The 27,763-nt window shown below is 37.8% G+C and overlaps 1 protein-coding gene across 1 annotated transcript in view; it reads right to left on the reverse strand.

Annotated features, from left to right (window-relative positions):
* PTPRQ (protein tyrosine phosphatase receptor type Q) overlaps positions 1-27,763 on the reverse strand; it is a 538,955-nt gene that overhangs the window by 126,399 nt on the left and 384,793 nt on the right. Inside the window, 2 exon segments of the mRNA XM_053719240.1 lie at positions 1,137-1,381; positions 1,598-1,784. Coding sequence (XP_053575215.1) covers positions 1,137-1,381; positions 1,598-1,784 — 432 coding nt within the window.

Genomic DNA, 27,763 nt, shown 5'->3' on the forward strand with positions numbered 1-27,763 from the left:
TAGCGATTTTTCAAGACATTTTTCAGGGCAATGAAGATTACGCGCAATAAGACCATATCGCGCACGGGTAAGATATAACGTGCAACTTGTAATCTTGCCCAAAGTGTTAATCTGTTCTAATAATTTTCCGGCTCTATTACTGAGTAATAAAATCAATACATGCATAATAAATAGATAATGCAAAAAAAACTTAGTTTAAACTTCACACGAATAGTAGGTTTTGTTCTGACAAATGTCAAAGTTAGTTTTATTTTCCTTCCCACTGCATCATGTTACAGCCACCAGCCAATCACAAAATGCATATACGTTTAGTTAATCTTGCACATGCTCAGTAGGAGTGTGCATAAACAAATTGTGCGCTCTATCTGAATCATGAAAATTTCATTTTGACGTTAGTGGTCCTTTAAGAGAGCTGGGACGGAGCACTAGTTGCCATCTCCCATGACAACAATTTCATGAATCGTCTTACATTTCGTTAAGAAGTATCATAGCTACAAGTTATCAGCCCACTGAGTGTGGTTTTAAATAGCATTAAATGGACATTGTACACTAGATTTTTCTTTGCATAAATGTTTTGTAGATGATCCAGTTACATAGCCCATCTGGGAGTGTTTTTGTAAAAACATATAGTTTTACTTATTTTTAATAACATTGTGCTGATTTTCAAACTCCTAACCAAGTCCAAATGGTTTAGATGTATACTGATGTCTACAGATTCCGGCAGCTCTTGTTTGTATAATCTGTCTTTTCATATGCAGGGAAGGGGCGTCCCAGCTTAACCTCATCAACAGTGCTAAACTATGAGCTTCTAAGTACGTATTTAAAAGGTTTTATGCTGGATTTTTAAATCAGTATCTGTGCATATTCTTCTTTATAGTAGTGTCTATTACATGCAGTTATATGAAAATTAATGTATACTGTCCCTTTAAATTCATTACCCAATAACAATAAAATTAGCATATTATGTTAAGTTTGACCACACAAACAATTCATGAAGGAAGCACAGGCTGCTTTAAAATGCTTATATAAAATGAACCATTGTATCAATATTTTCTACCAATATATTTTTTGATAATATTTTTCTTCATTGCCACAAAGACCTGTTGCCCAGTAAAACACCACTTTAAAATTCTTACCGTTATGTTGTATGTGTATCCCCCTTTCAGCCCTTCTATGAATGCAGTTACAGACTGATTGTTTCTTTCAATGATACTTAAGTTGCGGATTTGGGAGCTACTAGGGTCATCTTCTTTATAAACCACTGCTTGAAAAACTTGAATCTTTCCATTAGTATCATCTGGAGGAATAAAGGTCATCTGAAATTTTGTAACTTCATTTGGAATCTTCTGAACTGTTATGTTTTTAGGTGGGTCACTTGGTGCTAAAAACAAAAGCCAGATAATAAATACTTTATTAGATATGAATACTGAGGAAAGAGATTTTCTCTTCTTCTCTGCCTTTTTTAAAGTGATTTTGAAAATGATGTGGAAAAGCAGAAGACTAAGGTTTGTCTTGTTTTTGTCCTATTTTTGTATCGTGTTACCCCATTATAAATCATTGTGGAATACTTTACTGATACAATTAACAAAAGACCTACCTGCTTCATGAGTGGTAACCATCACAGGAATGCTAGTTTTTCCCTCCATCAAGGCCAAATCTAGGCGTCCAGTGAAGGCTGTAACCGAAACGGTATATCTGGTGCAAGGCTTCAAATAAAACACGTCTATGCTCTTGCTCTCATTGCTTCCAATAATAAACATGGTACTATACTCATCACTATCAACCTGTAGGAAAATGGACACAAAAAATGTATAATGGATATTGTAGTAGTTATTATTTATTTATAGAACACCAACAGATTCTGAGATGTAATAAATGCAGCCAAAATATAGAACCTGTTAGTTCCTATGAAACAGGGGAGTAGATTTAAGATAACTTAAAGGGACAAAGCATTGTATTAAAGGGACATCAACTCCATTTTTTCCCTTTTATGATTTAGATAGAATATACAATTTTAAACAACTTTCCAATGTACTACTATTATCAAATTGTCTTTGCTTTCTTGTTATCCTTTGTTGCAAAACAGGAAGGTAAGTTCAGGAGTGTGCACGTGTCTTCAGAACTATATTACCGTTTTGCAACAATGTTATACATTAGCAAGTGCACTAGATGGCAGCACTATTTCCTGTCATGTAGTGCTCCAGACATGTGCACGCTACCTATCAAGATATCTCTTCAACAGCGAATAACAAGAGAACAAAGAAAATGTTATAATAAAAGGGTAAATTGGAAACTTTTAAAAATTTGTATTTACTATCTGAATCATGAAATAAAAAATTTGGGTTTTATGTCCCTTTAAGGTTATTCCCTGCCCTAGTCATGGATGCCACCACGTTGAAATCTGTCACTTTACTCCAGTGCTGAGGTAACTCCCCTTTATATACCTGCAGTGTAACCTAGGTTACAAAGAGGGAGCTGCATGAAAGGTATTTAGTGTCCCTTTAAATCTTCTAACTCATAAGTGGCTAAATTGTTGCAGCCACAATGCAGTGGTACTGAAAAAAATTATGGGCTCCAAAAATCTTTTATGCTGTACATATAGAACTGTGTCAAGCATTACAGTATTTTACAGTATTAGAAATATGTAGGACTATTGATTTATGACATTAACTGGTTTAAAAATTGAACGTTTTATAATTTTAACCATAAACAACAGCTATATATTAAATATAAAAGATGATAACAGGATATCAAAGACAAAATGGATTTTCTGATAAAAATGTATGCATAGCAAGACATTATTGTTATTTTTTTTTATATAATATTCTGCAAAACAATTGTTTGATCAGTGTAGGAGCTCATATGTAGCTGTACCTAATTTGCCACAGAAAAGTTGATCATGCCGTATGTATAAAAAAATAGACTTGCGCAATTCGTTTTGGCCGAATTTTGGCCAAATTTAGTTTTTGCATCTGAATTTCCGAATCAGCACCATAACTAAAATCCAGAAAAATTCTGAAAATGAATAAATCAGTTTCTGAATTTTCAGATCCATTCCTTATTTATATTCAGAATTTTTCAATGTTCTAATCTAATCTGCAGTTCCCCCGACACTAACTAAATCACTAAATAAAGCTATTAACCCCTAAACCACTGTTCCCCGACACTAACGAAATAACTAAATAAAGCTATTAACCCCTAAACCGCCGTTCCCCGACATCGCCGACACTAACTAAACCTATTAACCCCTAAATTGCAGTTCCCCGACATCGCCGACACTAACTAAACCTATTAATCCCTAAATTGCAGTTCCCCGACATCGCCGACACTTACTAAGCCTATTAACCCCTAAACCGCCGTTCCCAAACATCGCCAACACTAACTAAACCTATTAACCCCTAAACCTAACACCCCCTAACTTTAACATAATTAAAATAGACCTAAATTAAAGTTATAATTATTAACTAACTACCTATTTAAAAATAAATATAGAATGAAGATAGAAGATGCCGGTCCCGCGATGGATACAGATCGAGCCGCCTGGATGAAGATGCTTTGCCACTGGGATGAAGAGCTTTTGCCGAACTTCAGCAACTGTGAGTACCGATTTTGGGGTTAGTGTAAGTTATTTTTTGTTGTTGATTTGGGGTAGATTTTTTTTTTAGATTAGGGCTTTTTTTTATTTTAATGGCCCGAAAAAGAGCTGAATGCCCTTTTAAGGGCAGTAAAAGAGCTGAATGCCCTTTTAAGAAAAATGCCCAAACAAATGCCCTTTTCAGGGCAATAGGTAGATTATTATTTTTTTAGTTAGATTTATTTTTATTTTGTGGGATGGGGGGGGATTTGTAATGTTAATGTTAGGGGGGGTTTGTTTAGCAAAAGAGCTGTTAAACTTTAGGGCAATGCCCTACAAAAGGCCCTTTAAAGGGCTATTGGTAGTTTATTATTATTATTTTTTTTATTTTGGTTTTTACCGCCCGCTGGTATTTAGAGTCAGTCAGGAAATGGTCTAACGCTCACTTTGCAGTCGCGACTTTTCCATACCGCAGATCCCCCTACGCCATTTGCGTAGCCTGTCTTTTCAATGGGATCTTTCTAACGCCGGTATTTAGAGTCATGGCGGAAGTGAATGTTAGAAATCTAACGACAAAACTCCAGCCGCAGAAAAAAGTCAGGAGTTAAGAACTTTTTGGGCTAACGCCGGTTCATAAAGCTCTTAACTACTGTGCTCTAAAGTACACTAACACCCATAAACTACCTATGCACCCCTAAACCGAGGCCCCCCCACATCGCCGCCACTCTATTAAATTTTTTTAACCCCTAATCTGCCAACCGCACACTGCTGCAACCTACATTATCCCTATGTACCCCTAATCTGCTGCCCCTAACAACGCCAACCCCTATATTATATTTATTAACCCCTAATCTGCCGCCCCCAATGTCGCCTCCACCTACCTACAATTATTAACCCCTAATCTGCCGACCGGACCTCACCGGTACTCTAATAAATGTATTAACCCCTAATCCGCCTCACTCCCGCCTCAATAACCCTATAATAAATAGTATTAACCCCTAATCTGCCCTCCCTAACATCACCGACACCTAACTTCAAGTATTAACCCCTAATCTGCCGACCGGACCTCACCGCTACTATAATAAATTTATTAACCCCTAAAGCTAAGTCTAACCCTACCCTATTCTAAAATTAAAATAGAAAAGCTCTTTTACCTTACCAGCCCTTAAAAGGGCCGTTTGCGGGGCATGCCCCAAAGAATTCAGCTCTTTTGCCTGGGAAAAAAAACATACAATACCCCCCCAACTTTACAACCCACCACCCACATACCCCTAATCTAACCCAAACCCCCCTTAAATAAACCTAACACTAAGCCCCTGAAGATCTTCCTACCTTATCTTCACCACACCTCTGAAGACGTCCATCCTCCGGCTGAAGTCTTGATCAAAGCGGCGGCTGAAGAAGTCCATCTTCGGGCAGAAGTCTTCATCCTATCCGGGCAGAAGAGGAGATCCGGACCGGCAAACATCTTGATCCAAGCGGCATCTTCTATGTTCTTCCATCCGATGACGAGCGGCTCCATCTTCAAGACCTCCGGTGCGGATCCATCCTCTTCTTCCGACGACTAGACGACGAATGAAGGTTCCTTTAAGGGACGTCATTCAAGATGGCGTCCCTCGAATTCCGATTGGCTGATAGGATTCTATCAGCCAATCGGAATTAAGGTAGGAAAATTCTGATTCAATCAGATTCAAGTTCAATCCGATTGGCTGATTGGATCAGCCAATCAGATTGAGCTCACATTCTATTGGCGGATCGGAACAGCCAATATAATGCGAGCTCAATCTGATTGGCTGATTGGATCAGCCAATCGGATTGAACTTGAATCTGATTGACTGATTCCATCAGCCAATCAGAATTTTCCTACCTTAATTCCGATTGGCTGATAGAATCCTATCAGCCAATCGGAATTCGAGGGACGCCATCTTGGATGAGGTCCCTTAAAGGAACCTTCATTCGTCGTCTAGTAGTCGGAAGAAGAGGATGGATCCGCACCGGAGGTCTTGAAGATGGAGCCGCTCGTCATCGGATGGAGGAACATAGAAGATGCCGCTTGGATCAAGATGTTTGCCGGTCCGGATCTCCTCTTCTGCCCGGATAGGATGAAGACTTCTGCCCGAAGATGGACTTCTTCAGCCGCCGCTTGGATCTAGACTTCAGCCGGAGGATGGACGTCTTCAGCCTCCCACTTGGGCTTGGATCTGGACCGATCGGTGATACCCGGTGTGGTGAAGATAAGGTAGGAAGATCTTCAGGGGCTTAGTGTTAGGTTTATTTAAGGGGGGTTTGGGTTAGATTAGGGGTATGTGGGTGGTGGGTTGTAATGTTGGGGGGGGTATTGTATGTTTTTTTTCCAGGCAAAAGAGCTGAATTCTTTGGGGCATGCCCCGCAAAAGGCCCTTTTAAGGGCTGGTAAGGTAAAAGAGCATTTCTATTTTAATTTTAGAATAGGGTAGGGATTTTTTTTATTTTGGGGGACTTTGTTATTTTATTAGGGGGCTTAGAGTAGGTGTACTTTAGTTAGTTTATTTAATTGTATTTATTTGTAGGTATTTTATTTAATTAATTTATTGATCGTGTAGTGTTAGGTTTAATTGTAACTTAGGTTAGGATTTATTTTACTGGTAATTTTGTAATTATTTTAACTAGGTAGCTATTAAATAGTTATTAACTATTTAATAGCTATTGTACCTGGTTAAAATAAATACAAAGTTGCCTGTAAAATAAATATTAATCCTAAAATAGCTACAATATAATTATAATTTATATTGTAGCTATATTAGGATTTATTTTACAGGTAAGTATTTAGCTTTAAATAGGAATAATTTATTTAATAAGAGTTAATTTATTTCGTTAGAATAAAATTATATTTAACTTAGGGGGGTGTTAGGGTTAGACTTAGCTTTAGGGGTTAATACATTTATTAGAGTAGCGGCAAGGTCCGGACAGGGGTTAATACTTGAAGTTAGGTGTCGGCGATGTTAGGGAGGGCAGATTAGGGGTTAATACTATTTATTATAGGGTTATTGAGGCGGGAGTGAGGCGGATTAGGGGTTAATAACTTTATTATAGTAGCGGCGAGGTCCGGTCGGTAGATTAGGGGTTAATAAGTGTAGGTAGGTGTCGGCGACGTTGAGGGGGGCAGATTAGGGGTTAATAAATATAATATAGGGGTCGGCGGTGTTAGGGGCAGAAGATTAGGGGTACATAGGGATAACGTAGGTGGCGGCGGTGTACGGAGCGGCAGATTAGGGGTTAATAAAAATATGTAGGGGTCAGCGATAGCGGGGTTAATAAGTGTAAGGTTAGGGGTGTTTAGACTCAGGGTACATGTTAGGGTGTTAGGTGCAGACATAGGAAGTGTTTTCCCATAGGAAACAATGGGGCTGCGTTAGGAGCTGAACGCTGCTTTTTTGCAGGTGTTAGGTTTTTTCAGCTCAAACTGCCCCATTGTTTCCTATGGGGGAATCGTGCACGAGCACGTTTTTGAAGCTGGCCGCGTCCGTAAGCACCGCTGGTATTTAGAGTTGCAGTGGCGGTAAATATGATATACGCTCCCTTTTTGGAGCCTAACGCAGCCCTTCTGTGAACTCTAAATACCAGCTGTATTTAAAAGGTGCGAGGGAAAAAAAAACAGCGTTAGCTATGCGGGTCATTACAGACAGAACTCTAAATCTAGCCGATTGTTTGTTATTTTTTGTAATGGGATTTTTTTTATTTTGGGGTATTTTTTTTTATTTTTAGATTAGGCATCTTTTTATTTTTAATGGGCCGAAAAAAGAGCTAATTGCCCTTTTAAGGACAATGCCCATACAAATGCCCTTTTCTGGGCAATGGGTAGATTAGGTTTATTTTTATTTTGTGGGTTAGGTGTGGGGGTTTGTAATGTTAGGGCGTGTTTGTTATTTTTTTGCAAAAGAGCTGTTAACTTTACAAAAGGCCATTTTAGGGGCCCCTGGTCATTTATTATATATTAGGGGTTTTTTTTTATTTTGGGGTTGTTGTTTTTTTTCATTTTTAAACAGGATATTGGAATAGAAATATTTTTTTTTTTTATTTTGGATAATTTTGTTTGTTATTTTTTGTAATGGTAGTTTTTTTTATTTTTTGTAATTGTAGTTTTATTTTTTTAGTAATCTTAGGTTATTTTATTTTTAGTAATGTTAGGTTTTATTAGTTTAAGCTTAGGTTTTATTTTCATTTCACAGGTAAGTTTGTATTTATTTTAACTAGGTAGTTCATAAATAGTTATATTGTAGCTATCTAAGGTTTTATTTTTATTTCACAGGTAAGTTTGTATTTATTTTTAAATATGTAGTTATTAAAATATTGTAACTTTAATTTAGGTCTATTTCAATTATGTTAAAGTTATTGGGTGTTAGGTTTAGGGGTTAATATAGTTTAATTTAGGTTGTTGCAATGTTCGGCAACTGCTGTTTAGGGGTTAATAGGTTTAGTTAGTGTTGCCAATGTTTGGGAACGGCGGTTTAGGGGTTAATAGCTTTATTTAGTGTTTAAGTTAGTGTTGGCGATTTCAGGGAACTGCAGTTTAGGGGTTAATAGGTTTAGTTAGTGTCTGCAATGTCAGAGAACTGCGGTTTAGGGGTTAATAGGTTTAGTTAGTGTTGCCAATGTTTGGGAACGGCGGTTTAGGGGTTAATAGCTTTATTTAGTGTTTAAGTTAGTGTTGGTGATTTCAGGGAACTGCAGTTTAGGGGTTAATAGGTTTAGTTAGTGTCAGCGATGTCAGGGAACGGCGGTTTAGGGGTTAATAGGTTTATTTAGTGTTGGCGATGTGGGGGGCGGCGGTTTAGGGATTAATAGGTTAGGATAGTAATGGCAATGTGAGGGGATGGCAGTTTAGGGGTCAAAAGCTTTATTTAGTGTTGGCGGCGGATTTAGATAATTTTGTTTCGGCAATCGCAGGCATATTGGTTATGTTAAGTTAAATCGGTTTCATATGAATAAAGAATGTTTCCGAAAAAATGAACGGATACTAAAAAATGATTTAACTTAACATAACTAATTTGCCGAAACAAATTTTTTTTTTAAACTTGACTAAACTAATTTGCCGAAATGAAATTATTTATTTAACTAATGAAAACAAAATGAAACAAACATTTTAGCGTTGCACATGTCTAATAAAAAAACATACAAATTGTGCAAACAAGTGTTTTAAAAACTTATTTTATATGCTGATCTTTTGCAACACAGAGCTCAACTGGTGATGCATACTATGCAAATATAAAGTTCCTTTACATGTATTGATACCAATAGAAAGAATGCCTAACCATTTTCTTGCACTTATGCTGCAAAAAGCACAACATTTGGTAAATCTACAGCAGCTATGTAAATGTTTTGTTGGTGGGTGGCATGTCAAAACATTACAACTGAAAAACACGATTGCTTTCTGAAAGCTTCTCTGAGAACACTGTAGGACATCACTTTTACAATATTGTTTCAATACCTAATTTTTATAAGTAGATTAAGTAGCTATACAGTAGTTTTCCTTAGGGGCAAGTACATATTAAATGCAGCTGCTAAGGTTTTAGGTTTATTCTATTTTTTTTCTCAGACAGATGAGCTGGTTTATCCCCACTGAGAGACACCATCCACTAAAGTTTCTGATCTACTAAACAGACGTTCACAGTGTTAACTGACTAGGAAAAAGGCAGGGCACTGTTTATAAGTAGTAAGATAATGTTTAAATAATGTAGGCACTACTATTGATTTCAACTTTGACTTTCTTGAAGCTAATGCTTTCACATATGGAATCCATTGAACCTATCTACTACTAGGATGAAATAAAAAAGAATGGTTGTCCACTTAATAAAGGAAACAGGACATGCTAAAACAAAACACTAATCCTGATTTATAGTTTCCTGAAAAAAAATACTAAAACTCCCTAAATCCCTAAAACTTCTGACATGAGAGTTTAGGTGTCAATAAGTATGTAATGGTGTGATGTACAGAATGACTATGGAATTTAAGCATTTAAGCAGTAGTGTTCCCAGAGGGGTAGTTAGAATTTATCCTTCATATATGTAGATATGGTATGATCATGAAAAGGTGTGAATATTCTCTCCTGTATACTCAAAGTGTACCTCATTTTATAATTAAATATTACTGCATTACATTAGAGAGCAGATATTTTTGCAAAATGATCACTAATTACATTATTCTATAGTTCAATGCTCAGTTTATTTTGCTGGGTCCTTTATTCCATATTTACTACCTCAGTAGCAATATCTGTACTCCACCCTTTAATCCTTACTGCTACATCTATCACATATCCCACCAGCACCTCACTGCAATCTATCAATATTAACACCCTCACTCTGATGCTGTGTGGGGTTGCAGCAGGGTGGTCATTGCTATGATTTGAAAGAGCTATGGGCAAGTTTGTGTTGGAAATAAATTTATATAAATAGTGAATAAAATATTCAGTATTGGGACAAACGTGAGGAGGCCAATTTCAAATTCAGCTCCGGATCAATACCCATGGTAAACTATTAGCTAACAGATGTAAGGCTAACATGTACTTAATGATGGAGTATTATCAGAACTTTATATATGATCATTAAAGAGCTATAAGCCCAATTGTTTTTTTTTAAAATACATAGGTATACATAGGTATTCTTGATTCTTCAATTTCTAGCTTGTAAACGTACTGCTCTTTTTCTAGTTTGAGGACAGTTAAATAGGCAGTAAATAACAAATACAGAATAGATGCATGTGTATATAGTACCAGACAAAGGCAGGTGCCAGTGCTATCGGTTAGTACTCCTCACAAACCGAGAGTATGTATAAACCTAATTATGCACCATAATAAATAAATATATTTCTGAATAATTAGGTAGCAATATAGCAAGTAGCACAGAAAAAAGGAAGCTACATAACCAGTAATCCCACATATAAGTTGTTGTACAACCTGTTTTCCACATTAAAGGAAGTAACATAGTAGAGAGTCATATATATATACACAGTATCTCACAAAAGTGAGTACACACCTCACATTTTTGTAAATATTTTATTATATCTTTTAATGTGACAACACTGAAGAAATGATACTTTGCTACAATGTAAATTAGTAAGTGTACAGCCTGTATAACAGTGTAATTTTAATGTCCCCTCAAAATAACTCAACACACAGCCATTAATGTCTAAACTGTTGGTAACAAAAGTGAGTACACCCCTAATTGGAAATGTCCAAATTGGGCCCAATTAGCCATTTTCCCTGCCAGGTGTCATGTGACTCGTTAGTGTTACAAAGTCTTAGGTGTAAATGGGGAGCAGGTGTGTTACATTTGGTGTTATTGCTCTCACACTCTCTCATACTGGTCACTGGAAGTTTAACATGGCACCCTATGGCAAAGAACTCTCTGAGGATCTGAAAAAAGAACTGTTGCTCTACATAAAGATGGCCTAGGCTATAAGAAGATTGACAAGACCCTGAAACTGAGCTGCAGCACGGTGGGCAAGACCATACAGCGGTTTCACAGGACAGGTTCCACTCAGAACAGGCCTCGCCATGATCGACCAAAGAAGTTGAGTGCACGTGCTCAGCGTCATATCCAGAGGTTGTCTTTGGAAAATAGACGTATGAGTGCTGCCAGCATTGCTGCAGAGGTTGAAGAGGTGGGGGTCAGCCTGTCAGTGCTCAAACTATATGCTGCACACTGCATCAAAATGGTCTGCATGGCTGTCGTACCAGAAGGAAGCCTCTTCTAAAGATGATGCACAAGAAAGCCTGCAAACAGTTTGCGGAAGACAAGCAGACTAAGGACATGGATTACTGGAACCATATCCTGTGGTCCGATGAGACCAAGATAAACTTATTTGGTTCAGATGGTGTCAAGTGTGTGTGGCGGCAACCCAGTGAGGAGTACAAAGACAAGTGTGTCTTGCCTACAGTCAAGCATGGTGGTGGGAGTGTCATGGTCTGCCATGAGTGCTGCCAGTACTGGGGAGCTACAGTTTATTGAGGGAACCATGAATGCCAACATGTACTGTGACATACTGAAGCAGAGCATGATCCCCTCCCTTTGTAAACTGGGCCGCAGGGCAGTATTCCAACATGATAACGAATCCAAACACACCTCCAAGATGACCAGTGCCTTGCTAAAGAAGCTGACGGTAAAGGTGATGTACTGGCCAAGCATGTCTCCAGACCTAAACCCTATTGAGCATCTGTGGGGCATCTGTAAATGGATGGTGGGGGAGCGCAAGGTCTCTAACATCCACCAGCTCTGTGATGTCATCATTGAGGAGTGGAAAAGGACTCCAGTGGCAACCTGTGGAGCTCTGGCGAACTCCATGCCCAAAAGGGTTAAGGCAGTGCTGTAAAGTAATGGTGGCCACACAAAATATTGACACTTTGGGCCCAATTTAGACATTTCCACTTAGGGGTGTACTCACTTTTGTTGCCAATGGTTTAGACATTAATGGCTGTGTGTTGAGTTATTTTGAGGGGACAGCAAATTTACACTGTTATACAGGCTGTACACTCACTACTTTACAAGCAAAGTGTCATTTCTTCAGTGTTGTCACAGGAAAAGATATAATAAAATATTTACAAAAATGTGAGGGTTGTACTTTTGTGAGATACTGTGTGTATATATATATATATATATATATATATATATATATATATATATATATATATATATATATACACACACACACATATACACAGAAATGTTAGGAACTGCACTCATTAACCAAAAATGACAACAATCTGGATGCTAGCAGGGGTGATAAATAGTAAGTATACAGTCCGCACTCGCTTGGTTTCAGACAAATGTCAGTATTTCAAACCTGGTCTGAGGAATGGGAGATTATCCTCGAAACGTCACCAGAATAAAGAAATAATGAAGTTTGTCTGAAACCCAGTGAGTGCGGTCTATAAATATATATATACAGCCATCAACTACAGTTGTAATCAAAATTATTCAACCCCTATTGCAAATCAGGTTTATTGTCAAAATTTACAGACTTTCAGCTGTTTGCAATGAACAGATCAAACAAAAGCATTTGAAATAGCTCAATGCAATGAATGCTTGAAGTGGTTTCCCCAAATTCAACTGAAAATGCAACTTTTAATAAATTCTGCAGTCTCAAAGTCAGCTCCAATATGCTCAAAAAATGCTCAAATCATATAAATAAGCCACAGAAGTTTTAGGATTCTGTTCTGTGGAGCAATGAAACAAAACTGGAACTTTTCGGCTTAATGGATCAGTGGTATGTCTGTAAGAAGAATAAAGCATATGCTGAAAAGAACACTCTACCTACAGTTAAGCATGGGGGTGGCTCGGTTATGCTCTGGGGCTGCTTTGCATCCTCTGGCACTGGAAACCTGCAGGGTGTGGATAGCAAGATGGATTCATTGTAGTATGAGGAAAGCCTAGGAGAAAATGTCATGCCGTCTGTGAGGAAGCTGAAGCTTGGGTGTCAATGGACCTTTCAACAGGACAATGATCTCAAGCATACCTCAAATTCCACCAAGGCTTGTTTGCAGAAGAAGTCCTGGAAGATTCTACAGTAGCCATCACAGTCACCGGACTTGAACCCAATAGAAAATCTCTGGTGGTCTCTGGTGGGATTTGAAGAAGACTGTTGCAGCACGCAAAATCCAAGAATATTACTGAACTGGAGGCCATTGCTCATGATTCCTCAGGAACACTGCCAAAAGCTGGTATCTGGCTATGCATTTTATCTGCAGCAGGTCATAACAGCAAAAGCATGCTCTACTAAGTGCTAAAGATGCTTGCCATGAAGGGGTTGAATTATTTTGAGACTGCAGAATTCATTAAAAGTTGCATTTTAAGTTGAATTTGAGAAAACCACTTGAAGCATTTGTTGTGTTGAGCTATTTAAATTGCTTTTGTTTAATTTGTACATTTTGACAATAAACCTGATTTGCAATGGGGGTTCAATATTTAAATACAACTGTATATAGGAAAAGTATATAGATACTAACCCTACATAGAGAATACAAGAATGTAGGCATCACTCCTATACATAGCTGAATAAATACAGGCAATAATCCTTCATACAGAGTGCAGATATATAGCATGTAAATTCATATTCTGGGAAAATATACCATTACTTATGCTACTAATTTTGATAATGAACCCATAGCCTTGACAGTCACAATAATAAAATATCTGTGGTTTAGACAGATTACAATTTTAAAAGAATTTTAAATTAGCTTATATTATTAACTGTATTTGTTCTCTTGGTTGCATTAATATGTATCTTGTCATTGTCAGATCATAATAATGCACTGCAGGGGTTAAACACAGTCATATACAATAATAGTTCAATACTTCGTTAGAGCATTTTCTTTTTGCATTTTTATGTCCCTTTAAGGTAAAGCAGTACCAATGAATGCTCTACAGCTGGGTATCGATAAATATTATTTAATTAGTCAGCTAAGGTAAATACACATTTTTGCTAATTATATCTTCTTTATCTTGATTGTATGAATGTTCATATACTATAATGATAACCAAAACATTTTAAAAAATCTACTGTATAAGATATTCTTTAAAAAAAATATATGAAATGGTTTAATAATCAGTGTGCCCAATTTATTTCCTGGAGAAAAAAAAATGGAAATTGAAAAAATATTAATTGTGAAAATTATGTCTTGACAATCTAAAATGTTGCACCACATTACAAATTAATATAGCAAATAATATACACAAACATAGTAATCTCTTTATCATTTTTTAATTTATCTTCTTTGTTTTTACTCCTTTCTATATCTTAACCTCGTATCCCCCAATTATCTTTATCAAATGTTGCCTAATATTGCTTAGCTTATCATTTGAGGTCTGCCAATTCCCTTATGTGTCTCATATGTCATCTGTCTGCCCTTATATCATTTCAATCTGTAACTGTGTTTTTATAACTTATATTTTCTTATCACATACCCAACTTCATCTATATAAATGATTAATATTATTCCACCTCCTTTCTCTAGGTTACAGGAGGAGATTGATGGAGTTGTATTACTGTGTTATCTGAATGAGCTACCAGGCGTTTAGAATAAAGAAAAGGTAGATAAAATAAGCATGTAATATAGTAAACGTTTTAGTGCTACATAAACATACAGGTTGCATAGATGTTTGCAAACTGCACATTTTAGGTAAGAATACATGTTAAATGTGTTACTGGCAACAATTGTACACTAGATTTTTCTTTGCATAAATGTGTTGTAGATGATCTTTTATATAGCTCTTCTAGGGGTGTTTTTGTAACAACATATAGTTTTGCTTATTTTTAAATAACATTGTGCTAATTTTCAAACTCCTAAGCCCCAAAGCTTTAAATGTATACCAATGTATACAGACTTCAGATTGCTTCTGTTTGTATAATGTGTCCTTTCATATGCAGGGAGAGGGTCTGCTCTCAGCCCCTTTTATTGGGTGTCCCAGCCTAACCTCATCAACAGTGCTTTATTGGGAGCTTCTAAATAAGACTTTTTAAAAGGTTTTATACTGGATTTTTATATCAGTATCTGTGTATATTATTAATTGTAGTAGTGTCTATTACATGCAGTTAAATGAAAATTGCCTCTTCACAGATGACCTTTAAATTTTGTTACATATCATGCAGCGTCAAATTAAAGAAAATAATGAATAAGATAAAAGAAAGAGATAGGAGGAACTGCTAAAGATGTTCTAAGGAAGCGTAACTTTAAAGGGACAGTTAACACCCTGTAATTACAAAACAGTTCTGCTGCCTTGCTATAGAATAACTTATCAGTCATGTCTAAACATGTTTTTCTTTTAAACAAATCAACATGCTGTTTGCTACATTTGTATTTCAATAGCAAAACTCCATTCACCACTTGCCACTGTCATGTTGCTAGTGGGAAGTGCATTGTTTTGAAAATGTTACCTGTTAAAGACAAAAAAACAGAATTTATGCTTACCTGATAAATTACTTTCTCCAACGGTGTGTCCGGTCCACAGCGTCATCCATAACTTGTGGGGAATATTCTCTTCCCCAACAGGAAATGGCAAAGAGCACAGCAAAAGCTGTCCATATAGTCCCTCCTAGGCTCCGCCCACCCCAGTCATTCGACCGACGGACAGGAGAAAAAACAGGAGAAACCATAAGGTGCCGTGGTGACTGTAGTTAAAGAAAGAAATTCATCAAACCTGATTAAAAAACCAGGGCTGGCCGTGGACCGGACACACCGTTGGAGAAAGTAATTTATCAGGTAAGCATAAATTCTGTTTTCTCCAACATTGGTGTGTCCGGTCCACGGCGTCATCCATAACTTGTGGGAACCAATACCAAAGCTTTAGGACACGGATGAAGGGAGGGAGCCAATCAGGTTACCTAAACAGAAGGCACCACGGCTTGCAAAACCTTTCTCCCAAAAATAGCCTCCGAAGAAGCAAAAGTATCAAATTTGTAGAATTTGGCAAAAGTGTGCAGGGAAGACCAAGTCGCTGCCTTACATATCTGATCAACAGAAGCCTCGTTCTTGAAGGCCCATGTGGAAGCCACAGCCCTAGTAGAGTGAGCTGTGATGCGTTCAGGAGGCTGTCGTCCGGTAGTCTCGTAAGCCAATCGGATGATGCTTTTTAGCCAAAAGGAAAGAGAGGTAGCAGTAGCTTTTTGACCTCTCCTCTTGCCAGAATAAACGACAAACAGAGAAGACGTTTGTCTGAAATCCTTTGTTGCTTCTAAATAGACCTTTAAAGCACGAACTACATCTAAATTGTGTAACAAACGTTCCTTCTTTGAAACTGGATTCGGACACAAAGAAGGCACAACTATTTCCTGGTTAATATTCTTGTTGGAAACAACCTTTGGAAGGAAACCAGGTTTAGTACGCAAAACAACCTTATCTGAATGGAACACCAGATAGGGCGGATTACACTGCAAAGCAGATAACTCAGAAACTCTTCTAGCAGAAGAAATAGCAACCAAAAACAGAACTTTCCAAGATAACATCTTGATATCTATGGAATGTAGAGGTTCAAACGGAACCCCTTGAAGAACTGAAAGAACTAAATTCAGACTCCAGGGAGGAGTCAAAGGTCTGTAAACAGGCTTGATCCTGACCAAACCAGGAAATATCAATTGCTGGGAGCAACTGAAAAGAATGTACTTACATAGCACTCAGCAGCACAGGTTTTTAACTAGCTAGGTACCATAGGTAAAGAAGCCCATGAAAGGCAAGTTTAAAACTTAACTTTTATTAACTCGATTAAAAAATAAAATTCTAAAAAATATCAGCTAGTGTGACCGAGAACGAAGGTGATTTCAAGGGGGGGATATTACCTCCCAAATCACAATATGTCTAATATAAATACCCCTGTATGGTCTCCTAAGGTAATACCCTTAATAAAAAAGGAGTAATATAGATGTACCTCATAATTAAGTTGGTTTAGGTGTGTGTCAATATCACAATAAGAATACCCCTGCTGTTACTCTTTGTCTGAGTCAGGGGATATCAAAAGTAAAGTCACACCTTCCAGAATAAATTATATGGTACAGTTGTCTATAGGAGATGTGAGCTTACAACAGTTTTGGTAAAGTTAAATTTGTTATTGGGTACCGGAATAGATAGGATACTCCTATTATTTACCAGTCAGTTAATGGTTACTAGTGAGATTCAACACCTATTATCCTCTTATTTGTCTTGCATAACATAGTGTACTGGTATTGTTTGGATTATTATATAGATGGTACTAGGAATACAGTTACCAAACCACGTACTTGTAATATCAGTTCTGCTTTTTATCATCCAATCAGATAATAAAGCCACTGAGGATGTGTTGATTCTAAAAGTACCCACGCTATTACAGCAAATTCACGTTGTATTGGGGTGAAATATCTGGAAAATCAAGTAATTCACAGGAATGGAATAATTATATGATTCAAGGAAATATTTATAATTTTACCCTAATTGCCTTTGTCTCCTCAATGTATAGGACACTGTTGTAATATTTACCACTATGAGGTCGATATGGCTAGTGTGGCTAAGCCTAAATTATAATTAGATAGTCCTGGCTTGCCAATGTTTCCCCTATAAATGGGAAATAATCTTAACAGCCTCCAAAGCAAATATTCCTTATGTTGTAAATAAGTCCCTTGTAGAATTACACAAAACTCGGTACCCCAAAGTTATTCTGTTAATGTATTGTTAACTATTGCAGTATAATGATATTGAGGGATGCTTGGTGTAACATACTTAGGTATAGTAAGACTTCAGAGACACTTGCACATTAAATGCATACCAATCTCAGTTGGTTTATTATTGGAGGGTGAAAATATGATTACCGGAGGAGCTGTTTGTATCAGGGAACCGCTATTCCTATATGACCAGTATTTCCCTTGTTCGGATCTGATTAGTTATATATACTGAGTTATTTACGATAATGTAAATGATACCCAGACTACTCAGTGCACAGGTTATCTCGAGTGTGTTAATTCAACAGGTATCTTGCACTTAGTGTCAAAAGACCGTGCCGCGATTTATGCTAATGCCACTGTTGGATTAAATATGTTATTATTATTATTATAATTAGCACTGTAATATCGCTGGGAAAAAAAAAAATTCTTTTAAATATTTGTCGTTGAATATTTTTGATTAACTCCCCAAACTCGTAGTTCAGTTATTACACTCTATTCGTAACTGACAGTGCAGCTTTCTGGTATGTATGAGAGGGAACTACTCTCCCCTCTTCTTAAAATGGGATTTACAGTGTGAGCGGACCAATATACAAGTAAATATAAATGGGTTCCTGCTGGTATATAGTTAGCGGTTTAGAATCCTGGCTGTAAGTTTAAATTAAATTTTCCCCTCCGGTAACTCTATTATCTTTGCTACCGCTGAGAGATAGTAGTTGTTAGGATACTTAGGTCAGGTAAATTATTAGGTTGTCTTAAGCGCAAATATATTTCAACCAGGCACTCTCACATACATACAGGTTTAAATTAAATTCTAATAATACATTCGCTCAACAAGTCACACTGCTGTTTTGTTTAAAAGGGAGAGATAATCTCCCGTAGCCCTGACATGTTTCGCCTAAACGGCTTTGTCAAAGGTGGGGCGCCCGCCATTCTTAGGGCTTTTTATTGGCCGGTCTCAGAGAGGCTTGTCCCTATTCTACTGATCTGATTGGTTCCTCCCTTCTTTCTTTCTATAGGTTACGAGGGAGGTGTGTACTATCGTCATTGTCTGGTTTCAACCCACTTGATGACGACCATGCAATATGTTATCGTCACATCTGTTATTAATGCAGGACTGGACATATATATGAGTCAACATGAGGTATAATAGCAAATCTATAGCTGCAAAGGAAAGGATTCGTTCATTTATTTCAAACTGTAGCGTAATTGAACATACTTATTTTATGTGTCTAATTTACTTGTAATTAAAATAACTGAAAAAAGGAAAATTTTTTGAAAAGTTTGTTTTCTTGAAGAAAGAGAGTAAACATTGTTTCAAATATAATCATTATGATGGGAAGGTGATCAAAAATAAAACTGGGTTCCAAGCTTTATATTTCGTGAATCTGTAGCGGCGTATTCTGTATACCAATTTGATGGGCTAGGATGTTCCCTACCCAGATTGGTTGTTCCTTACTAGAGTTAAGCTATCTGATTGGCGTGAATCGTGCAAGGGAAAGAATATCTTCCACTTTTTATCATATTAAGTTGAACAATTCTGTGCCCAGAATGAGTTTTAACAAAAAAATCCCAATTTTTATAATTATCTGAAATTTTTATTTTTTATTTTTGATCCTGACCAAAGCCTGAACAAAAGCTTGAACATCAAGCACAGCTGCCAGTCGTTTGTGTAACAAGACAGATAAAGCAGAAATCTGTCCCTTTAGAGAACTTGCTGATAATCCCTTATCCAAACCTTCTTGTAGAAAGGAAAGGATCCTAGGAATTTTGATCTTACTCCATGAGAATCCCTTGGATTCACACCAAGAGATAAATCTTTTCCATATTTTATGGTAAATTTTTCTAGTTACAGGTTTTCTGGCTTGTACCAGAGTATCTATTACAGAATCCGAAAACCCACGCTTAGATAAAATCAAGCATTCAATTTCCAAGCCGTTAGCTGGAGGGAAACTAGATTTGGATGTTCGAATGGACCTTGTACTAGAAGATCCCGTCTCAAAGGTAGCTTCCATGGTGGAGCCGATGACATATTCACCAGGTCTGCATACCAAGTCCTGCGTGGCCACGCAGGAGCTATCAAGATCACCGAGGCCCTCTCCTGCTTGATCCTGGCTACCAGCCTGGTAATGAGAGGAAACGGTGGAAACACATAAGCTAGGTTGAAGGGATCCCTGGATCTGGACCCGTAGCAAGGAACCTTGAAGTTCTGACGAGACGCCATCAGATCCATGTCTGGAATGCCCCATAATTGAGTCAACTGGGCAAATATCTCCGGGTGGAGTTCCCACTCCCCCGGATGGAATGTCTGACGACTCAGGTAATCCGCCTCCCAGTTTTCCACTCCTGGGATGTGGATCGCAGATAGGTGGCAGGAGTGATCCTCCGCCCATTTTATGATTTTGGTCACTTCTCTCATCGCCAGGGAACTCCTTGTTCCCCCCTGATGGTTGATGTAAGCGACAGTCGTCATGATGTCTGATTGGAATCTTATGAATCTGGCCTTTGCTAGTTGAGGCCAAGCCCTGAGAGTATTGAATATTGCTCTCAGTTCCAGAATGTTTATCGGGAGAAGAGACTCTTCCCGAGACCATAGCCCGTGAGCTTTCAGGGAGTCCCAGACCGCACCCCAGCCCACTAGACTGGCGTCGGTCGTGACGATGACCCACTCTGGTCTGCGGAAGCTCATTCCCTGGGACAGGTGATCCTGGGTTAGCCACCAACGGAGTGAGTCTCTGGTCTTCTGATCTACTTGAATCACTGGAGACAAGTCTGTATAGTCCCCATTCCACTGTTTCAGCATGCACAGTTGTAATGGTCTTAGATGAATTTGCGCAAAAGGAACTATGTCCATTGCTGCAACCATCAACCCTACTACTTCCATGCACTGAGCTATGGAAGGTCGTGGAACAGAGTGAAGAACTTGACAAGCGTTTAGAAGTTTTGACTTTCTGACATCTGTCAGGAAAATCTTCATTTCTAAAGAATCTATTATTGTCCCCAAGAAAGGAACTCTTGTCGACGGAGACAGGGAAATTTTTTCTATGTTCACTTTCCATCCGTGAGATCTGAGAAAGGCCAGAACGATGTCTGTGTGAGCCTTTGCCTTTGAAAGAGACAACGCTTGTATCAGAATGTCGTCCAAGTAAGGTGCCACTGCAATGCCCCTTGGTCTTAGAACCGCTAGAAGGGACCCGGGTACCTTTGTGAAAATCCTTGGAGCAGTGGCTAGCCCGAATGGGAGAGCCACAAACTGGTAATGTTTGTCCAGAAAGGCGAACCTTAGGAACTGATGATGATCTTTGTGGATAGGAATATGTAGATACGCATCCTTTAGATCCACGGTGGTCATAAATTGACCCTCCTGGATTGTAGGTAAAATCGTTCGAATAGTTTCCATTTTGAACGATGGCACTCTGAGAAATTTGTTTAGGATCTTTAAATCCAGAATTGGTCTGAAAGTTCCCTCTTTTTTGGGAACTACAAACAGATTTGAGTAAAAACCCATTCCTTGTTCCACGGTTGGAACTGGGTGTATCACTCCCATTTTTAACAGGTCTTCTACACAATGTAAGAATGCCTGTCTCTTTATTTGGTTTGAAGATAAGTGAGACATGTGGAACCTTCCCCTTGGGGGTAGTTCCTTGAATTCCAGAAGATAACCCTGAGAAACTATTTCTAATGCCCAGGGGTCCTGAACATCTCTTGCCCAAGCCTGAGCAAAGAGAGAGAGTCTGCCCCCTACTAGATCCGATCCCGGATCGGGGGCTACTCCTTCATGCTGTTTTGGTAGCAGCAGCAGGCTTCTTGGCCTGCTTACCCTTGTTCCAGCCTTGCATCGGTTTCCAAGCTGGTTTGGTTTGTGAAGCATTACCCTCTTGTCTAGAGGCTGCAGAGTTGGAGGCCGGTCCGTTCCTGAAATTGAGAAAGGAACGAAAATTAGACTTGAAAGGCCTATCTTGTGGAAGGGCGTGGCCCTTACCCCCAGTGATGTCTGAGATAATCTCTTTCAATTCTGGCCCAAAAAGGGTTTTACCCTTGAAAGGGATATTAAGCAATTTTGTCTTGGAAGATACATCCGCTGACCAAGACTTTAGCCAGAGCGCTCTGCGCGCCACAATTGCAAACCCTGAATTTTTCGCCGCTAATCTTGCTAACTGCAAAGCGGCATCTAAAATAAAGGAATTAGCTAACTTAAGTGCGTGAATTCTGTCCATAACCTCCTCATACGGAGTCTCTCTACTGAGCGACTTTTCTAGTTCCTCGAACCAGAACCACGCTGCTGTAGTGACAGGAATAATGCACGAAATAGGTTGCAGGAGGTAACCTTGCTGTACAAAAATCTTTTTAAGCAAACCCTCCAATTTTTTATCCATAGGATCTTTGAAAGCGCAATTATCCTCGATAGGAATAGTAGTGCGCTTGGCTAGTGTAGAAACTGCCCCCTCGACCTTAGGGACTGTCTGCCATAAGTCCTTTCTGGGGTCAACCATAGGAAATAATTTCTTAAATATAGGAGGGGGGACAAAAGGTATGCCGGGCTTCTCCCACTCCTTATTCACTATGTCCGCCACCCGCTTGGGTATAGGAAAAGCGTCGGGGTGCACCGGAACCTCTAGGAACTTGTCCATCTTGCACAATTTTTTCTGGAATGACCAGGTTGTCACAATCATCCAGAGTAGATAGAATCTCCTTAAGCAGTGCACGGAGATGCTCTAATTTAAATTTAAATGTCACAACATCAGGTTCTGCCTGTTGAGAAATTCTACCTGAATCAGAAATTTCCCCATCTGACAAAACCTCCCTCATGGCCACTTCAGATTGGTGTGAGGGTATGACAGAGCAATTATCGTCAGCGCCCTCCTGCTCTACAGTGTTTAAAACAGAGCAATCGCGCTTTCTCTGAAATGCAGGCATTTTGGATAAAATATTTGCTATGGAGTTATCCATTACTGCCGTCAATTGTTGCATAGTAACAAGCATTGGCGCGCTAGAAGTACTAGGGGTCTCCTGCGTGGGCAAAACTGGTGTAGACACAGAAGGAGATGATGTAGAACTATGTCTACTCCCTTCATCTGATGAATCATCTTGGGCAACTTTATTATCTGTGGCAGTACTGTCCTTACTTTGTTTGGACGCTATGGCACAATTATCACACAATTTTGAAGGGGGAGACACATTGGCTTCCATACATACAGAACATAGTTTAACTGAAGGCACAGACATGTTAAACAGGCTTAAACTTGTCAATAAAGTACAAAAACCGTTTTAAAACAAAACCGTTACTGTCTCTTTAAATTTTAAACAGGGCACACTTTATTACTGAATATGTGAAAAACTATGAAGGAATTGTTCAAATTTAACCAAATTTTCACCACAGTGTCTTAAAGCATTCAAAGTATTGCACCCCAAATTTCAGACCTTTAACCCTTAAAATGAGGAAACCGGAGCCGGTTACAGTTTTAACCCCTCTACAGTCCCAGCTACAGCCTTTGCTGCGACTTTACCAAACCCAGGGGGTATACGATACCAAATGAAGCCTTCTAGGAACCCTTTCAACTACTTTCAGACCCACACACATGCAGCTGCATGTCCTGCTCTCAAAAGTAACTGCGCAGTAATGGTGCGAAAATAAGGCTCTGCCTACTACAGAGAAGGCCCTTCCTGACTGGGAAGGTGTCTAAACCAGTGCCTGACGTAAAAAACGTTTCCCAAAGTTTATAAAGTGTGAATTTCAACATAAAACTGTATAAAATGCCCAAATAAAGCAATCGATCTAGCTCATAAAAGTGTCTACCAGTTTTATAGCCCATATTAAGCCCTTTATTCTGTTTGAGACTAAGAAAATGGCTTACCGGTCCCCATGAGGGGAAATGACAGCCTTCCAGCATTACACAGTCTTGTTAGAAATATGGCTAGTCATACCTTAAGCAGAAAAGTCTGCCAACTGTTTCCCCCAACTGAAGTTATCTCATCGCAACAGTCCTATGTGGAAAAAGCAAACGATTTTAGTTACTGCTACTAAAATCATATTCCTCTCACAAACAGAACTCTTCATCTTTTTCTGTTTCAGAGTAAATAGTACATACCAGCACTATTTTAAAATAACAAACTCTTGATAGTAGAATAAAAAACTACAACTAATCACCACATACTCTTCACCATCTCCGTGGAGATGCTGCTTGTTCAGCGGCAAAGAGAATGACTGGGGTGGGCGGAGCCTAGGAGGGACTATATGGACAGCTTTTGCTGTGCTCTTTGCCATTTCCTGTTGGGGAAGAGAATATTCCCCACAAGTTATGGATGACGCCGTGGACCGGACACACCAATGTTGGAGAAAAATGAAATATATGTAGCAGGGTTAGCCTTACGAAGGGGACAAAATAAATAATGTAAGTATATTGTAAAGTTGTTTCACTATGCATAACTAAACATTTTATATTAAAATGTCAAGGTGTTTACTGTCCTTTTATGTTGCATATGGCAGAACCGCTTTACAGAAAGGGTTATATATAAAATGACTAGTATTCCAATAAGGGTGATAGGGACAAATACAATTAGATTTATGTGACACAAAGAGTTGTATTAGCACTACATAAATAGAATAGGGACGCCTTATCTGGTTTTAATTGTTATTTACCTTCGGCTAGAGTGCTAGTACATGTATGACATTTATACAGTGGAGTCAAAACAGAGAATTTGACTAAAAAAGATGCACTTGGAAAGCCCTTAAGTCTCCCCTTATATTAATGTCATCCTGTTATGAGGGATAATGAGTTTGGTATTGGTTTAAAACATAACTTTTAATACAATTATAAATAATACAATAAAATGTGTGAAGTTAAAAACACAAATAGGATTCAAACTTGCATGATCACAATTATGTGGAGGTACTGCAGGTGGTTAGGTGATCACTTTGGGAAGGTATCAGTGTAATTTCCCAAAACTGAGTGAATATGGGATAAACTGTGATTCCTGAAACTTAATAAATTTAGGATGAAGGGTTGATCAACATAAAGCCTTTCACAGTTTTATCTGGATACTCTATCTTGGTAATAGTGTGGTGTAGTGTTCCCGTTGGGACCAAAAAATTATCCAGGTTGGGCATCAATTATATTGTTTATTGCTGAACTATTCTTTATGCACTTGTATGGTATAAACCAGTTGGATTTGAATGTAGAGATCAAAGTGTCATATAAACACTACATACAAATAGAGTATGTATCATTCTATGTTAATGTGCAACATTATATCTGTTCATAGAGTATTTCTAAACTAGTAAACTGAGTTTCTGAGTCGTGAATGTTGTGATATTGCTGTTTAATTTTGAGTGGTTGAATTCTTTTTGCGTAAAACTCAAAAATGTGTAAATACAGTAAAAGACATTACTGCGTTATTTAAGTAGTTTTAGAAATCACATAAAATATGTGTACAAGTGCAAATGTGATGAGATCTTATTATTTGCTTTGCCCTCAGTATCAGTTGATTTCACTGGTGCGTGATTAAATATAGTATACCGATCTTATTATTTCAACATAAATTGGTATACACTTCACCATATATGTATACTTCAACCTTTAAATGAGAGTATCGTTAAGTAGCTATACTTAGCGTTAATATATCTAGGTAAAAAATAATCACATATGGGTTTGTCACAAAATAATTTTAAACAGATATTATGTTAACCACTTAAGTTTTATCATGTTGATATCCTTTAAAGCCTTTATTAGTTGGCTTTTGGGCTCCTAATATGTTCCAAATCTGTTTATTTTTATTACTTGTTAGCACAAAATCAATATCATACTTTGTCGCTGTGCACCACTGTGTCTACTAGTAATCTGTTGGGAGCGAATGAAATAAGTGACTAGATCAGTTTATGGTTACTTTGGTTATATTATTGCACATTTTCTCTTGGCGTTATCTGTAGTAATAAATGAACAAGGAGTAGCAGAACCAATTGGTATATTTCAATATCCTTTAACATGAGACATCATATAGAAAAAAACAGCGTTTCGGTCAACACCTGATTAAGGTCAGGTGCTGACTGAAACATTGTTTTATTCTATATGTCTTATATTAAAGTATATTGAAATATACCGATTGGTGCTGCTACTCCTTGTTCATTTATTCTATTTGGGGGAGGTAGAGAACCCTGTAGCGTACACCTGGTTTCTGCAGTAAGTGCTGGGCCTCTCTTGTTCTGTGATCTGTAGTAATGGCTGCCTGCGTGTATATAGGCAGCCTCTGACCCGTTTATTGTTCAAGTTATTCTATGTCCACACCGTGGGGATACGATTGTTTAAGTAATGTGCTTTAAATAAAGATGGATTCCATCGTTACATAGTTTAATTCACCACAATTTTCCAAATAGTTCTAGCTCTATTGAAGCAAGAATTTTTTTGTATAAAGCACCCTGTTTGTATGATTCTACTATAAAATAATAAAGTATAGCGGGACTGCCGTAATGCCGTAATATTAACCCTTACAATTTTACCAAGTGCAGATTTGGAAAAATTATTGTAAGTAAGTATTAGCATTGAATCCTTTTGCTAACTTAAAAAGATAAGGTGTTGGACATTCAACAACCCTCACTTGACATGTCTCAAAAGATGACGCACGCTGGCGTCTGCGGGTGTTTGTTACCTTTGCTCCGTCCTTCTTCAATCCTAACCCAATCAGAGCAATTCAAGGTTAGATTGACACAAGTCTTCTAGTGATGTCATTGCTTGACCGGAGGATCTATCACCAATCAGTGTTCGAATGAAAGCAGATGTAATCCATATCCACCCATGAATTTGACATATACAGTAACGATATATGTGATTATATATTCACATAAGCTGGGTGTTTGTATTAAATTATTAAGTGTTCGTATTGCGCTTTAATAGCTTCTTTAGATGCATCTTATTCTTTATATAAGAAGGCATAATATTTACCTAGATTACAACACTTTGTGATAATACATCTTGGTTAACATCCGGAGTTCCATATATAAAGATGGATCAGTTATATGATTATAATATAGTTTATATTATCATATCAATGAGTATAATATACTTGTGACAGTAATTATTGTTATAATATACTGTGCATAAATCATTATTTGAATGTATTGTAAAGAGATGAGATAGTTAAAGTATACTCTAAAATATTTCTAACCTACCTGGTTCTAATATAAAAATCAAAAGTTATAAAAATGGTGAATTAAGAGCATGATCTGAATAATATTAACATTATTTAGGTGTAACAATTTTTTTGTGAGTCAACTACCGGGGTTCTTAAAGTGGTGTTTCAAAAAGGGAATACATATATATGGAGTGTTTACTTTAAACAAAAACTAGAAGGGTTGAAGAAAAATGTTGGGTGAATTATGTGGTAATACGTGTAGTACCCAATGTGACAAATGAAAGATTAGAAATAAACTCAATAAACTTTGAGATTTATAATGATGTGAGAATATTATCATAAGACTTTATAGTTAAAAACGAAGTGAAAAGAGTCCATGGAGTACTTGCACTAATGATGATGAGGCATGTGGATACAGAAGTGAATTATTTGTTGGTTCTGGTGATGAATACTTGATGTGAAAGTATAATTGAAATCATATGGTGAATTAAATATGAGAAAAAGTGTGTGATAATAAAATGAAATAAGTGATAAAACAAGTACACCTAAATTATGAGTTTAGTGTTAAGGCATCTTCTATCTTCATCCCGTTGGTGTCTTCAACCTTCATCCTGGCGGCGCGGGCCCATCCTTGAAGACATCCGGCGCGGAGCGTCCTCTTCATACGGTCACTGCCGTACACTGAATCTTCAATGCAAGGGAGCCTTTTCAAATTGGCGTCCCTTGCATTCTTTTTGGCTGATTTCATTTTTGAAATTCAAATCAGCAAATATGATGAGAGCTACTGAAATTCTATTGGCTTTTCAAATCAGCCAATAGAATTTCAGTAGCTCTCATCCTATTGGCTGAATTAAACAGCCAATAGGATTTCAGAGGCTCCCTTGCATTGAAGATTCACTGTACGGC

Source organism: Bombina bombina, chromosome 6 (genome assembly GCF_027579735.1).
Source record: "Bombina bombina isolate aBomBom1 chromosome 6, aBomBom1.pri, whole genome shotgun sequence".
Lineage (NCBI taxonomy): Eukaryota > Metazoa > Chordata > Amphibia > Anura > Bombinatoridae > Bombina > Bombina bombina.